The 15,856-nt window shown below is 50.5% G+C and overlaps 2 protein-coding genes across 13 annotated transcripts in view; one reads left to right on the top strand and one right to left on the bottom strand.

The window, feature by feature from the left end:
* Positions 1-7,050, top strand: part of HNRNPM (heterogeneous nuclear ribonucleoprotein M) — a 41,881-nt gene extending 34,831 nt beyond the window's left edge. For 6 of the 12 annotated variants that reach the window (XM_081136287.1, XM_081136282.1, XM_081136289.1 and 3 more), the window contains 4 exons: positions 1,218-1,271; positions 3,212-4,014; positions 4,668-4,719; positions 6,624-7,046. In XM_081136287.1, coding sequence (XP_080992413.1) covers positions 1,218-1,271; positions 3,212-4,014; positions 4,668-4,719; positions 6,624-6,787 — 1,073 coding nt within the window. In that variant the 3' untranslated portion in view covers positions 6,788-7,046. Of the gene's footprint in view, positions 1-1,217; positions 1,272-3,211; positions 4,015-4,667; positions 4,720-6,623 lie in introns of all 12 variants that reach the window. The other 6 variants (XM_081136290.1, XM_081136293.1, XM_081136291.1 and 3 more) reach the window with 2 other exon arrangements.
* Positions 7,051-8,117: 1,067 nt separating this feature from the next.
* PRAM1 (PML-RARA regulated adaptor molecule 1) lies at positions 8,118-15,334 on the bottom strand. The gene is given in 12 exon segments (XM_081137153.1): positions 8,118-8,463; positions 8,553-8,586; positions 8,671-8,833; positions 8,952-9,057; positions 9,154-9,211; positions 11,613-11,686; positions 11,762-11,828; positions 11,910-13,377; positions 15,038-15,058; positions 15,060-15,142; positions 15,145-15,201; positions 15,204-15,334. Coding segments are annotated over 12 exon segments (2,214 nt in total). The 5' UTR covers positions 15,253-15,334; the 3' UTR covers positions 8,118-8,429.
* Between the last annotated feature and the right edge of the window lie 522 nt (positions 15,335-15,856).

Genomic DNA, 15,856 nt, shown 5'->3' with positions numbered 1-15,856 from the left:
GATGAGGCAGTCATTGATCGGCTGCCTCCTGCAATGCCCCCACTGGGGATTGAGCCTGCAGCCGGGGCATGTGCCCTGACCTGGAATTGAACCAGGATCTCCTGGATCATAGGTTGATGGTCAACCGTTGAGCCATGCCAGCCAGGCTGGCCTTTCTCTTTAAATTGGTGGTGGAACCATTTCTTATGGCAGGAATGGTTTGATTTAAGCACTGTTTTAGGAAAGTGAAACTAGGCCTGGGCCTGCTGAGCAGGATCATAGACTTTAAGGAAGAATAAGCCCTGTAGTGGGCTTGCAGGCAGGATGGAGGCCTATTATTTCTTGGTGTACTTTCTTACCTCCTTCCTTCAGCAGGTAGTTGCAGTACTAGAAACAGTTGCGGGGTAGGGTTTAATCTTTTCGTGGTCATGGCCGTAATACTTGAGGTGACCTGTGGCTATTTTCCATGTTACTGAGCACACTTCAAGACAAGGTTGGGTGTGGCACAGTCCAAGTTCCTCTACATAATGAAAGTCTGAGAAGAAACTTTCAAAAGTTATTACTAATGATAGCACTAGACAAACTAAAGAGGTTTGGATGAACTGTTAGCAAACACCAGTGTTTTCTGTCTTGGGCAGCTGAGTTTGTTGGGGTTTTTATTTTCCTGAGGCTTTGTCATGTTTTCATCACACCCAGCTCCTTCCAGGCAGGGCTGGTGGGCTCAACTTGCTGAAGTCCTTCCATTCACAGCTTGTTAACTAGGTCACATTTCCAGCACTGCATGCAGTTGCTGCTGGTTTGCAGGGTTCGGGCTGTAAATGTAGTTACAGCTTTAGTTTTGTTATGGGATAATGGTAAAGTATTGATTGGATCTGTGGGTGAGTGCAGACTTTAGTCTATGAGTGCTAAGGGTCTGGACCAGCTTTTAGAAAAATTGCTATTGGCCCCGTTCTTGCTCTGACTTTCCAAAGTTAGTTCGTGGGTGTACACTGTCTCTGCCGGGCGCATTTCCAGATGGCCCTACCAACTTGAGCTACGTGGGCTCCTTACGTCATGACTCATCATCAAGGATTCTGCAGTTTTCCAGTAAAATGATCTTGTCTATGTGTGTATTTCTCAATCCCCCAACCCCCTACTTTTTAAATTTCTTAATTAGTAATATTCCTCTGAAATCTGTAATAAATTTTTATTACCATAGAGAAATTTGGCTAATTTTTTTTTCTTCCTGATTTCCTCAGAAATCCTAAGTAATGCACTGAAGAGAGGAGAGATCATTGCAAAGCAGGGAGGAGGTAGGAAACGCTTAGTTTTGCTGTTTTGATTTTTAGAATAGGCTGTTATTACCAGCTATAGTAGTGTGGTGGTGAAAAGCATGGGCTCTAAACTAGACTGCCTGGGGTGGGAACCAGCTTCTGTGTAGCTGTGTGACATTTGGCAAGTTACCTAACCTCTCTGATTTTTATACTATAAAATGTGGCTATAATAGTACCTACTACCTCATAGGATTATTGTGAAGAGTGTATGAGTTAATACTTGTAAAAGAGTATTTACTTAAGCCATTGTCATTATTATAATGTGTTCACATACTTGGGGGACTTTTGTTTTCAATACTATGAAATTGTCGATTCCTAAAAGTAAATATTTTACCTGATTATAAAAACATGCCACCTAATACATAAAATGACTTAATAAAATAAATGCATATACTCGTAAAAACTCTGAAAATTTTGGAGAAAGTAAATATCTGAAATCTCTCTGCCCAGTGATGAATGCTGTAAACATTTTTTAATATCTTTCCATTAATAGACTTTTTAAAATGGGTACTTAAAATTAAATATACTTTTTTCAGCCCGATTTGTCCTCACGGCTCTGAGCGTCTTGGCATTTCCTTGGTGACTCCACTTGCTGGCACTTTCTGTGGTGGGCTGATTCTAGAACTGTGTGTGGGCACCATTTCTTCCTAGTTCTCTGCTGCTGTTGGTGTCGAGGGAGGGGGGTCAGCCTCATTTCTGATGCTCTTGGCACGCAACCTCCCCTCTGAGAGTCTCTCACCTTCTTTATAGTTTCTGAGAAATTTCTACTCTGAAAGTCTAATATTAAAATTGTGCATATATTTTGCCAGTTGGTGTTCTGTTATTCACCCAAGGAAATAGGTACGGAGAAGGGGAATGACTCATGCCAGGTCATGATATTGTTCAGGGAATGAGTTATAGAAACTGCTAAGTTTTCTCTTAATTCTCATCTTAGACTGGGCTTGCAGGCTCAACTGCCCGTTTTCAGAGGCTGGTAGTGGTGGTGGTGAAGCTTGAGTGAGAAGGGCCCCAAGGGCTCTGCTTGTGGAAAAGTAGAGGGTAGTGGTCTTAGTGGTGGAACCAGACCCTCCTTGTCCAGAGTTGCAAGCAGCACAGGTTCACTGTGCACTGCTGACCTGCCAAGCATGTGTCCAGCTGAAGTGTGACTGTGAGGGATGGATCCTAGGCCTCTTCCAGAGTACACTCTGTGGTGCCATCAGCTTCTTTTCCTCCAAAGCCAGCAAAGTTACACACAAGTCGGTTGGTGGTTTCCTTGACAGAGTTAAGGTTCCCTGGAAGTGGTTGTCTTATGTTCATTTATACACAGAGGATCTATGTTGGTGTTTGTTTTCTTTACCTCCTCTTGCTTATATGGCTGTATAATAGCTTCTCTCTGCCTTGGAGATGCTAAGGAAATGCAGCCAGATTTGCCAACAGCAGGGCATCGTAGAGGGACAAGTTGGGAGAGGATAAAGGTGGTGAGTGATTTTGAATCGTCACCATGTAATCCATTACACCAAGTGAGCATCTGAAGGTGGGATTTCTGAGCCTCCCCCTTAAGAGCATTTCTTGGTCTCTGGTGGTGGGAAAACAGAGTTCTCAGGAATTTACAGTCACGTCTCACAAAGCTTGTTATAAGTACTAGCATTTCCAAAGTAACATGAACAGCATTGTCAACACAGATCCTTCAGGGTGGGTTTTTTCCTTTTTAAATATTTATTATGGAAATTTCAGATATGGCACAGAAGTAGGAAGAATGATGTTTTTACTACTCAGCTTTAATAGTTGTCATCATTTGAGGGATATCTAAAATGATAAATTATTGTGGGACTTAGTTTCTGAATTGTGGGTAAACTTGTGAAGTGCCAGACCTCTGTGCCCATCCCACCTTCCTGGCACAAGTCCTTGACATCTGCCTTTATTTTGTGTCCCCCTTTCAGGTGGTGGTGGAGGCAGTGTCCCTGGGATCGAGAGGATGGGCCCTGGCATTGACCGCATTGGGGGTGCTGGCATGGAGCGCATGGGCGCAGGCCTGGGCCATGGCATGGATCGTGTGGGCTCTGAGATTGAGCGCATGGGCCTGGTCATGGACCGCATGGGCTCCGTCGACCGCATGGGCTCTGGCATCGAGCGCATGGGCCCACTGGGCATCGACCACATGGCCTCCAGCATTGAACGCATGGGCCAGACCATGGAGCGCATCGGGTCTGGCGTGGAACGCATGGGTGCCGGCATGGGCTTTGGCCTCGAGCGCATGGCCGCACCCATCGATCGTGTGGGCCAGACCATTGAGCGCATGGGCTCTGGTGTGGAGCGTATGGGCCCTGCCATTGAGCGCATGGGCCTGAGCATGGAGCGCATGGTGCCCGCAGGCATGGGGGCAGGCCTGGAGCGCATGGGCCCCGTGATGGATCGCATGGCCACCGGCCTGGAGCGCATGGGCGCCAACAACCTGGAGCGCATGGGCCTGGAGAGAATGGGCGCCAACAGTCTCGAGCGCATGGGCCTGGAGAGAATGGGCGCCAACAGTCTCGAGCGCATGGGTCCAGCCATGGGCCCAGCCCTGGGCGCAGGCATTGAGCGCATGGGCCTGGCCATGGGTGGCGGTGGCAGTGCCAGCTTTGACCGTGCCATTGAGATGGAGCGTGGCAACTTTGGAGGAAGCTTCGCTGGTTCCTTTGGTGGAGCTGGAGGCCATGCTCCTGGGGTGGCCAGGAAGGCCTGCCAGATATTTGTGAGAAATGTAAGTGGATCTTCAGGAACCTCGGTGGTATGCACAAAGGAAAGGGAGGAGACAGGACATCCGCAGGACTGATGGCACGTCAAAGTCAGGTCATGTCCTCAGAAAGGGAACTGAGTAGCATGCAAGACCACCTTATCACTGTCCCCAAAGTTTGGTGCTGGTAGAATGAGGAGGGAATGACGGCTTACAATACTCTATGCAGCAAGAATAGTGGTTTCTGTGAACCCACTGGGCTTCTCTGAGTACTAGGTGGAATAGTGAGATGAAGAACTCTAGTTTCCTGATCCCTTGCCTTGAAGAACCACTAAATCTTGGCTTGACAATAGAGAGGAAAAAATAGCTGTATCTAAATTATCTGTACAAAATTGCCCGGTCTTAGCTACTATTCAGTGTTTCTGTGCCTGAACCACAGGCAGCTGTGCGTTCTGCTCCCTCTCTATCATGCTCCCACGGACAGAGAAAGCCACAAGGGTGTGCTAGTTTAGAACCTCATTCCAGAGAACTTGTTCTCTTGTTGATCGTCTCAGTTGGAAGGTCAGCCAGTTTCTCTTTGTAATAGGAAATCTTTCAAATTGCCCTCAGAGACAGTGGGGATGTTCATACATTAGGATTTGGTTGAATCACTCATCAGTCTGTTCTTTTTCCCCCCTCAGCTCCCATTTGATTTTACATGGAAGATGCTAAAGGACAAATTCAACGAATGTGGTAAGTGTTTGAGAAAGGTTTTCTAGGTGCTTTCATATGTTGTGGCTTCAGAAATCTTAGCTTGTTGGTGGTGCATTTGAGTCATGGCAGTGAACCTTCCATCCTAGTCTTAAAAGCCACTTTCCATTTATTCTAGAGGGCTGATGGGACTTGCCATTTTTCTGCCTATGCAAATATTCAAGCAGGTTGTTGAGTTTCCTGTTATGTGTCAGACACTTTACACCTGTTTTCATTTCATCCTTAATCTTTTCTCTCCTTTTACAGTTTTTGAATAGAGATAGCATTGTCCCCGTTTTATGGATGAGTCAGGCGTAGTCATGTTCGCAAGGTCACATGGCTTTTAAGTAACAGACCTAAATAAAATGAATACATCTGAGACAAGGTCTCTTTCTACCACAGTACCTACTTGGGTTGTGCCTCAAAGAGCTCTTGCCCGGCAAGTCCTGTGGGTGAGATTTTACCTGGCTCTGGCTACGTAGCTTTGTGTGGATGAGGCGGAGGGTCTGTAATTGTTGTTTTCTGACACACCATGCAACCATTCTGGGAGGCTCACTTTTTGGCTGATAGTAAGTTAAGTTGTCTGTGAGTGAGCCACTGTCTCTCATACCCACCACTTTTTTTTTTTTTAAATACCTTGAGGATATGTTGAGAGAGAAACATCTATCAGTTGCCTCCCGTACGCACCTCAACTGGGGATTGACCCTGCAACCTAGTTATGTACCCTGACCAGGAATCAAACCCGCCATCTTTTTTGTGTACTGACACTTAAACCAACTGAGCCATTCAGCCAGGCCACTTCTGTTATTTAATCATGTCAAATGGAGGCCTAGCCCTAAGCCAGAGTCTGGGTGGCTTGCTAGACAGAAGCTTCCTCTGTTCTCATTTCCTGTTTCAGTAGTGACTTAGATTTCACCATGATTGCTGCTTCTCCTGGTTCTTCTCTCAGGTCAGCTGTTGAGCCATAGTCTGCCTTCTTGCCCTCTGTCCCCACTCCTTAGTTTCCACACTGTCGTAGATTTCTGAAAAGTCAGATTGGGTCATGCAACTCCCCCTGGCCTCGGATACCTGGAGGTGATCCTTGGCCTACAAGAGAAAAGTCCAAACTCACAAGCTCCTGTACAACTTGGTCCCTTCCTCTTTCATCTCCCTCCTTGAACCCTGAGTTGCAAGTGCTGTTCTCCAGAAGTACTCTGTTGAGAGCTATTATCAGCAAGTCTTCCTCTGGTGAACTTAACTCTATTTCAGAACTTTCTCATGAGAAAGCCTTCCTGTTGACCCTTTCTCAGAGTTAATGGCTCTAGAGTTGTCTCTTAGCACTGGCTACACTGTCATGTCCTGGGCAGTCACTGAAGTAGAGCCCTGTGTTTCTATGGCTTTTCTCCTGTGCACTTGTTTCCACGGTGCTTGACACATACCTGGATGCTTAATTAGTGCTTGAATGAATATGTGAAAACTGCTAATTATTAACACAGCTTATATTTGGACAGTGCAAAAGCATCCATCATATTGGTGATGGCCTTGTAAATGTGATGGTGTGGTGTATTGAAAAACAAAGCCTCTGTAAAATTTGCCTATAAAGTTGGTTTCATGGACGCCCCTCCTTTTTTGGTTCTCTTCAAAGTATAAAGGCCTGAATTTGAGGCTGCCAGGAAGGCTTATTGCGGGGCCGGTCAGATTATTTTCCTTTTGGCAGAAGAATGGGAATTGGGCTGAGGACTATAGTAGTTGGATCCCAGCCACTGTGTTCTAGGCATTCATGCACCAGGTTCAGGGGCCATTCTGCTCTCCCTTTTGACTCAGATGACCGAAATTCACAGGTGATTTGGACTGAATGGAGCCCAAACTGAGGCTGAGCTCTGGTTTGCCTGATGAGTTGTGATCTCTTCTTCCCTCCCTGTGCCCAGGCCACGTGCTGTATGCTGACATCAAGATGGAGAATGGGAAGTCCAAGGGGTGCGGTGTGGTTAAGTTTGAGTCGCCAGAGGTGGCTGAGAGAGCCTGCCGGATGATGAATGGGATGAAGCTGAGTGGCCGAGAGATTGATGTTCGAATCGATAGAAATGCTTAAGCAGTTGCCTTTTTTAAACATCGATACCAGACCTCTGAATTTGTATTTTTTCTTGTTAACCATTTTAATTTGTTGGCTGGGTGTATAAAGATGTTTAAAAAATTCAGTTGCTTTTTGGGGTAATTTGAATTACTTTTTTAATGACTGGGGTTCCATTTGACTGTTTGCATTGAGATTGCAATGTGCGCAATTTTTTTTGTAGTTGTGGCATCTTGTTGACATCAAATATGACTTTGATAATAAATACCAGTTCCTGAAAGCTGCTTGCTCTTTTGTGTGTGTTGTGGGGCCATCACCTGACATTTGGGGAGCAGGAACCCCCTCAGTCTCCATTGTACCCTTGGAGCTGTGAACACCAGGAGTCTCATACCCATTCTTGCTTGTCTGTGGACCCTGCCACTTTAGGAACTAACTCTTTATGTAAACTATATCCTGAGTGGACTTTAATTCCCTTGTGTTGGTAATGGAGATGTGGCTCTTAGCTGTCGTAAAAGCTGTCCTGTCTCCCTTCTGTGCAGTTTCTGGGAGGGGTACAGACACTGCATCACATTCATTTCCAGTTTAGCTTTTGTCTTAGTCTGCTGTGGCTGCTATAACAAAAATACCATAAGCTGGGTGGTTTATAAATAACAGAAATTGATTTCTCAGTCTGGAGCCTGGGACGTCCAAGATGCCGGCAGATTCAGTGCCTGGTGAGGACCAGATCCTGGTTCATAGTGCCTTCTAGATGTTATCTCATGGTGGAAAGGACAAAAGAGCTTTCTTAGGCCTCTTTTATAAGGGCCCTAATATACCTAATTGCCTCTTGAATTAGGGGTGGGAGGGCAAATATTCAGTCCACAGCAGCTTCTCTTTGCTAAAACCGACCTAGCAGGGTGTGAATTTCTGAGCATGTTTAGTCCTGTAGAGGTTCAGGCTGAACTTGATACTTGGGCTCTGTCAGAACTGGGTCCCCACTGTCATTACCACCACCAAAATGTGACCTCATACATAGGTCCATTTGGGCTAGACAGCTGTTTGTAGCCTGTAAGCAGCAGCAGTTCCTGCTTGTCCTGTCTGCATGTGGAGAGGTCACAGTATTGGATATGTCCTGCCCATTTCTCCATTGTTGCTGGCAACTGACGGGGATCCAATCACGGTGACTCAAACTTTGAATTCCAGCAGGGGACTAGTTCCCTTGCCACCTTCTCTTTGCCACACTTTTCTCCTTCTATCCCTGAGAGGTGAGAACATGAAGGAGGGGGTCAGCCCCACAAACCCCCAACTGTTTGATCATGGCTTTACACTGTGTGTGCCAGTCAGAAGGGAAAGAAAAGACAAGCAGTGGTGATAATTTCAAAGAATGGCTTTATGTGGGCCATACACATGGTCAGGCGTGAGCCGTGGCAGTTCTGTGACCTCCAAGCTGGGATTCAGGATTCCTGTGTTAGTGTGTGGTTTGGCTGGCGAGTTGTCCTGGGTCCCCACACCTGCAGGCCGTATTGTCCTCAGGGGAATGATTGGCTTTCTAGAGGGTCTGCAGAGGAGGAAGGGTAACTTCCAGTGACCCCCTCATATGCAGCTCCTGGGGGAGTAGGGTGGGGGCTTACCCCTTCCTGAGGCGCTCCGGTCCCCTCCAACCTGCCCGGAACATCTACATACCCTAGAAGCCAACGTCATCGTACACCTCTGTTTCCCTGGTGGAGAGCACAGTTGGGTCAGCAGAGGTCACCCCTGGGCCAAACAACACCCACCCACCCACCCCCCCAATCACAGCAGCACTCACAAGGGCAGCAATGCTGTTCTGGGCACGTAACCATCTGCAAAAAGAGCGGGGATGGGTGAGTTCTTGGCCTGGTGATACAGGACCTGTCTCCCCAGGGCTGCCAGCCCAGCTCACTCACACTTGCCCTTGGTGTCCCGGCACAGCATCTCCTCCTTGTTGGTGAATTCGATCACCTCCAGGATCTCCCCACGCCGGATCCCTAGGTGCTTTCCACCCCCACGACGTGTCTTGGCATTGGGGTCAATCATCATTCTTGTCTGAATCACAATCTCCCCCTCAAACTGGGGAGGGACACATTAGAGCTCTGGCTGTGCTGACCCCTCCACCCACCCCAGAGGCCTTGGTCCACTGGATTGAGCCTAGCCCTCCCAGGGCTCTTGCTTAGCTTGGTGTCCACACCTTGAACTTCTTCCGAAACTCCCTCTCAGCTTTCTCCGCCTTCCGGATTTGCTTCAGGGCCTTAGGGTCCACAGGCAGCAACTGCTGTGGCTGAGGGGCATTCTTCCTGAATCCCCCAAGGAATTAGGTGCTTATGAGCAAGATGTACTGCTCAGGGGTCCCCTTCCACAGCTTAGCCCCTCCCTGCTTTGCCCTGTGGTACCTGAGCTCAGGGTCTTGTGGTGACTTCCTGGGGGGTTGGTGGATAGGTGGCACTTCATCTGTGACAGAACACCAAATTAGGGCAGGGACTATCGCCTTGGCCTCTCTTGACCCTGGTGGCTTGATCTTGAGTGAGCCTTCCCTCTATCAGTTCTCAGGACATCTCCCTATTCTGGCTTCATCCCTGACCTACTCACTTGCACATCCTTTCCCCAGTCCTTTGTCCTGGGTTGTGAGTTCTAGTGGATTGCCTTCCATTTTCTTAACTCATGCTATGCCCTAGGCATGGCAGAAACTGTTCACTGCTTCATTCCAACCCTCACAACAACCTTACTCATGACAGTAAGCAGTACTGTCATTTCCAACTTGATGGTGTACAAAGGCTCTGAGAGAGAAAGTAACCTGTCCAAGGTCACCCAGGTGGTAAGTGGTAGAGAGGCAGGACTTATTTGTACACTTTGGAGGCCATTTCATGTCTGGTGCCTAGAGCAGGTTGGGTTGTGGGAATTAAGAGATTTGGGTCAGAAGTGAGGCAAAAGCATTTCCTGGAGGCAAACTAAGTCAGCTTCTAAGGGGCTGATGGGGTAGGGTTCCTTGGACTGGCCTGATGATGAGACTGGATTGTGAGACGTCTCCCAGGGTGAGGCGGATTTCCTGGCAAGTGACCGGCCTTCCCAGTAGGAGGCTGCTGGTCATGGAGTTGGCTTACAGTGAGAGCCTCATAAACAGGTGAGTGAAGGCTCCAGCAACTGAAGCCCCAGCTTTTTACTATCCTGTCTTTGCTTGGTGCTCTCACCCCTTAAGATACTGAGCTTGCCTCCAGCCTTATCCTGATGCTCAGATGATGGTGCCATCCATGGTCCCACCCAGAATACTCCTTGTAGCTGCTTCTATTTCTTCCAGAGGCTGCTCAGACCAGGGATGGGCACCCAACTGGGTGCAGTCCACAAACCCGTTGCAGTGCAGAGCACACCACTGGGCCCTGGGGTGTGGGATGGACCTGGTGCACCTGTGGCCTAAGCTTCCTGGCAATGTGACCCTGAGCAGGCCCCACGGGGAAGTCAGGCTTCTGTGGATTGCCTGCTTGGATCCTGGGAAAGAGCTGGGCCTGGCCTCCAGCTGTGCAGAGAACCTTGAGTGGAGCAGTTATTGCTCTGGGTGAGGCAGAGAGGAGGAGAATAGACTTGAAAAGGACAAAGTGGCCTTTGGGACAGTCCATACTGATAGTGAGCCCCACACTGTCTTAAGAAGGGAAAGATCCAGGGAATTGTGATATTTTATCAGAATCTTGAAGTATGATTCAGTGCAGGGACAGTGAGCAGAGGTGGGGATGTGTCTGGCATGGTAGGGATGGGAAAGGGGGAGGTGTGGGCCATGTCTGCAAGGCTGCTGGAAGTGGAGTGGCCACAGGCATTCCCCGCCCCTGTCCATGTCCCCAACAGTGATCCCCCAGAGCCTAGCCACAGGCTCATTGGAGCGGAAGCAGGAGGGGCCCTGTCAGGAAGCTCTGTGCTAACTGCTAACAGAGGGCTGTTGCAAGCAGCCCCTGGGGAAAGCTCATGAGAAGCAGCCACAGAAGCAGCAGACTTGGGTGAGGGGTACTAATGGGGAGGGAGAGGTAGCATCCTAAAGACACCCCTGATGGAAGGTTCTCCTGCAGGAGGTTCTTCCAAAGCCAGGGCAGGGAAGCAGTCTGGAAGCAAAAGGCCCAGGTTTCTGTGTACTGGCTGTGTGAACTGGGACAAGTCACCCCTCAGGTCCTCAAGCTTCCACATTTGTAAAGTGGGCATGACAACGCCTTGGATAGGGAGCTGTGCAGATTCGGTGACAAGCATGTAAAGTGCTTATGTGGAAGCCATTTTTGTTTTTACTCAAGCTTGATGAAGGCATTAACCTGGGCTAGGCTGGAGGTGTGGGCCTGCTAGGCCAGCATCCTGCTCTCCAGAAGCAGAGACTTGGAAGAAGGGAGAAGCAAGGGTCCTTTGGAACCCCAGAGCACGGAGAGAGGTGCCAGGGACACACCCTGTGTCCAGGCCCAAGTCCTCAGGCACCTCCAACACAACAGTTCTGTGAGGGAACCTGACACCTTTCTTGTCCCCAGATGGCTTCACTCTGCACTGAGGTGCAAGGCAAGCTCCCTTACTCCCTCTTGCCCCTGTATAGTACAACCCCAAATCCTCTTGCTGCTTTTTACCTGACTGTTCCACTCTCAGCATGCTGGGCCACCATCCGAGGATGCCCTGGCTACATCATGCTCACTGGCTCTTGGCCTCTATGCTGCCCCCTTTACTATACTGTTCTGCCCATTGGGAACTGGTAAGACTTTTTTAAAAGGCCCCTCTTCCTCTTCCTTTTACTTTCTCCCCTGCACGGTCTGGGAGCAGTGTGGCAGAAAATGCCCTTGCAGCAGATGTATCCCAGGTGCCCAAGCTGGCTGGGTCCAGCCCACTGCCAACAAACCTTTGCCCTTGGGGCTGGGGCTGGAGTCTGTGGGCTCCACATCATCGTACAGCTCATAGATCTCCTCTGGGTCCCTGTAGGGATACCTGAGATGAGGGCCTCTTTCAGGCTCATGACCCACACCTATGTCCCCTACTCCCCACACTCACTTCAGGATAGCCTTAGGCTGTTGGGCCTGGAAGTGGATTCCAGCAGAAGAGCGAGTCCGCCGCAGATCTGTGGAAAGATGAGTGGGAGGGAGGCAGGCACAGCCAGGGAGCCTTTGCCCCCCTTTCGTCCTGGGGTGCCCTGACCCACCTGTGGCTGCTGCTGAGGGTCTCTGAAAGCTCTGGACATCCTTGAAGACTGGGGGCAGCGGGGGTTTGGCTGGAGGGGGTCCTAGGCTGCTGACCGGAGGCAGAGGCCTCCGCTGGGGTGGGTGGCTGAGTTTGAGGCCCAGCCTTGATGCTCCACTGTGAGTAAGAACTCCTGACCTCTGCTGCCTGGCTCCAAACCCTGGGCTGAGTGGGAATCTGGGGCTGGAGCCCGCAACAGCCATGGGCAGTGAGCTCTCTGATACGGAGCCAGGCAGTGGAGGCTTTCTAGAGAGATCCCCAAAGAACGCCTGCAGGGGCTTCTTGGGCAGAGCACTGGGCTCCGGCTGTGAGAACTTGCGGGGGGTCCCCTGGCCCTCAGGTTGTGTAAATTTCCTGGTGTGTAGGCTGACCTCGGGCTCTGAGGATGTCCTTGGGAAGCTGCCTCCCTTGGGCTTCGGGGGCGTAGAAAGTGCTTTGGATTCAGACTGCCGTGGCCTCTTGGGAAACACACAGACCTCGGGCTCTGAGGACGTCCTGGTGAGGTCACCAGACTCAGGCTGCAAGGGCTTCTTCGGGAGGTTACTCAGCTGAGGCGATGGGGTCTTTTTTGGAAAGGCACTCAAGTCAGGCTGTGAGAAGTTGGGGTGGGGTTCACTGGGCTCAGGCTTCAAGGGGGGCATCTGAGGCTGCTGGGGCTTTCTGAACTCAGGGTGTGGGGGCTTCTTTGGAAAGTTACTGAACTCTGGCTGAGAGGGCTTCAGGATGGCCTCATTGGGTTCAGGCTGCCAAAACTTTCTAGGGAATGTACTGAATTTGGGTTCTGTGGGGGGTCTGGTGGGGTTGCTTAGGTTAGGCTGCGGGGGCTTCTGGGAAAGTGCACTGGGCTCCAGCGGTAAGGCCTTCTGAGGGGCCTCACTAACCTCAGGCTCCAGGGGCTTCCTGGGGAACACAGTGGCCTCAAGCTGTGGGAACTTATTGTAGAGTTCACTGAACTCAGATTTGGAGGGTTTCTTGGGCAGATCAGTGAACTCGGGCTGCAGAGGCTTCCTGGGCACTGCACTGAACTTGGGCTGTGGGGGCTTCTTGGGCAGATTAGTGAATTCAGGCTGCGGGGGCTTCCTGGGCACTGCACTGAACTCGGGCTGTGGGGGCTTCTTGGGCAGATCAGTGAATTCAGGCTGTGGGGGCTTCTTGGGCAGATCAGTGAATTCAGGCTGTGGGGGCTTCCTGGGGACTGCACTGAACTCGGGCTGTGGGGGCTTCTTTAGGAGATCAGCGAACTCAGGCTGTGGTGGCTTCCTGAACTCAAGCTGCAGAGGCTTCTTGGAGTGCTCACTGGGCTCAGGCTGTGGAAACTTCTTGAGGAGTTTCTTGAACTCAGGCTTTGGGGATTTGGGGGGGAGTTCGCTGGTCTCAGGCTGAGAGGCCTGGAATTTTGCCTGAAGGTTCCGAAAGTCCTGATGGCTTCCCTAGGGGACACAGTCAGTCAGGGACTGGAACACACAGGAGTTGTGGAGAGACAGACATGGAGACACATGGACATGGTCACAGACACACACCACACCTTCCCTCTTGTCCTTTCACCTCCATGTCTCCAGTCCCTTCTGTTTTAACTGCAAATTACATCCATAATCCAACCACTTCTCACTGCCTGCAGTACTGTCACCCACCAGACACACTTTCCGGTTGCCTCCTTCCTGGACTCCTGCCCATCCTCATCTCTCATTAGTACCCCACAGCAGCCAGAGGAAGCCTGTTAACCCTGAGTCCCCAACCTGCAAGATTTTTCTTTTAGTATCTGCCACCATGTATCATATTTACATCACTTGTATTGTTTTTTTAAAAATATATTTTTATTGATTTTAGAGAGAGAAGAAAGGAGAAGTATATATATAGAGAGAAACATCGATGAGAGAGAGGCATCGATCGGCTGCCTCCTGCATGCCTCTCACTGGGGATCAAGCCTGCAACCTGGGCATGTGCCCTGACTGGGAATCGAACCAGGGACCTATTGGTTCATGGGTTGACACTCAACCACTGAGCCACATTGGCCATGCACTTACATTGTTTTTTAAATGCGTGAGCAGTGACTTGGCTCATTCATTGCTGGCCTCCTAGTGCCTGGCACACAGTAGGTATTCAGTAACTATTTGTTGAAATAAAGAACATAGAGGGCACAAAGTCTGGCATATACTCAGCCACATCCAGTCTGACGGTCATAGACTCACATAGATAGATGCAGAGACACGTAGGGACCTGGAGGCAAATGTGGGTGTACAGTTTCTCACAGTCCCAGATGCCCATGCTGATGGTTGGGGACATTCACAGTCAAGAATGCCTATGAGAAATGGTAAGCAGGCCCCCAAGCACAAGCACAGTTGGGCACTGTGCCATCTATGGCACACGTCTGTCCCAGGTACAGTGCTGACCATCCTGCACCACTGGTTATGCACAGGCAGATGCACAAACTAGGTCACGCCTGCTCTAATGACAAGTTCCCCAGAGGTGGCCCTGCTACAGGCCCCCAAGCCTGGCTTCACCGGGGGTCAAGGACATTGGGGGAGGGAAGGGAAGGGAAGGTCAGAAACGCATGGCCTCCCCCTCGGGTTGTGTTTCACTTTCCTATCCAGAGAATGTGAGAAAAGACTGCAGCTCTTGTTTAAAATGCCTCTGTGAAAGGACCCCTTCCTGGTGGGTTGGAGCAAGGGATCCTACATGACCCACAGGGCCAGAAGGTCACACCCTGAGGTAACTGGCCAGGGTGGGGGCAGGCAGTGGGTCTCTGACCCAATTTGTAACCCTGTGCTCACCCTGGCTGTCCCTTACTAGGTTGCTGTTCATGCTGACCTGGGGGGAAGGGAGTAGTCTGAGCAGTCTCACCAGTCCCCCTTTTAGTGCAGTCACAGCCTGCACAGGCACAGGCCCCTTGGAACTTGGACTGTCCCAGTAGTGTGTCCCGGGCTGCTTCCCATCTCTGGGCCTCTGTGTTGGTCAGACCTGTTTCTCAGGTGGCTTTTCTCTGCCACTCTACTCTTGAATTGGAATATGCCCCCCCCCCCCCTCCAATTTCCTCCCATGGCACCCCTTGCCTCCAACTAGTGGGGGCTTTCCCAGGGCTTGGAGACTCACCATGACAGCAGGCAGGTGATGGGGTCACGGTGAGAGTGGGAACTGAGCTGGGGCTTTTGCTTTCAGGAAGTGACTGTGGCTTCTGCTCCACAAGGCCATATGGGTGGAGGGCAGAGAAGGAAGGAAAGGAGGCGGGGACAGTGCGCGCATGTCCCTAGATCCTGTCCGGCACTTCTTGAGTTCCTGACCTGCCTGCTACTGTCTCTGCACTTCATGCACTGGAGGTCAGCACATTAACAGTCACTAGTTTCTTGGCTCTCTACTGTCTCCCTCCCTCTCAGTCCCACCACATGCCCTGCTAACCTCTGGGGTCCATGGAGGACTTGGTGCCAGACCCTGACGACCTCCTGCCAACAGAGGCAGGCGAAAGCCTAATTTCAGCCAGGGAGAGGGGGCATAGTCTGCTTTGGGTGGGAGATCCAAGAGTCCAGTGAGTGTGATGGGTGAGGCCTTTTTGCTCGTTACCTCATCTGCCTTCCTCATTTTAACACTTCCCTGTGGTCCACTTTCCAGCTCTAAGCAGGACTTCCCTGTTGCATGGGCAGATGTCACATGGGGCTGTGGATGGCCCACTGCGATGGCACATTTGGGGCAGGTAGTATCCAAGGCTTTGGCCCTGGGGAAGGAGTCTGAGGACACCCCATGTTCCCAGTGGACAGAGGATGGGAGGAAAATCAAGACAGCTGGGAGGCCAATGAAGAGGAGGCAAGACTGGTGCAGTTAGGATGTGAGACCCAGCCAGATAAGGTCCCCAGGAGGTCAATCTATTGGGAGAGTGCAGAGCCCTGGTTCTGTTTGGCCATGCATTGGGATTGCTTG

The sequence above is a fragment of the Miniopterus schreibersii genome (assembly GCF_964146895.1).
Source record: "Miniopterus schreibersii genome assembly, chromosome: 4".
In the NCBI taxonomy this organism is placed as follows: Eukaryota; Metazoa; Chordata; class Mammalia; order Chiroptera; family Miniopteridae; genus Miniopterus; species Miniopterus schreibersii.
This window is presented reverse-complemented; position numbering and strand designations above follow the sequence as displayed.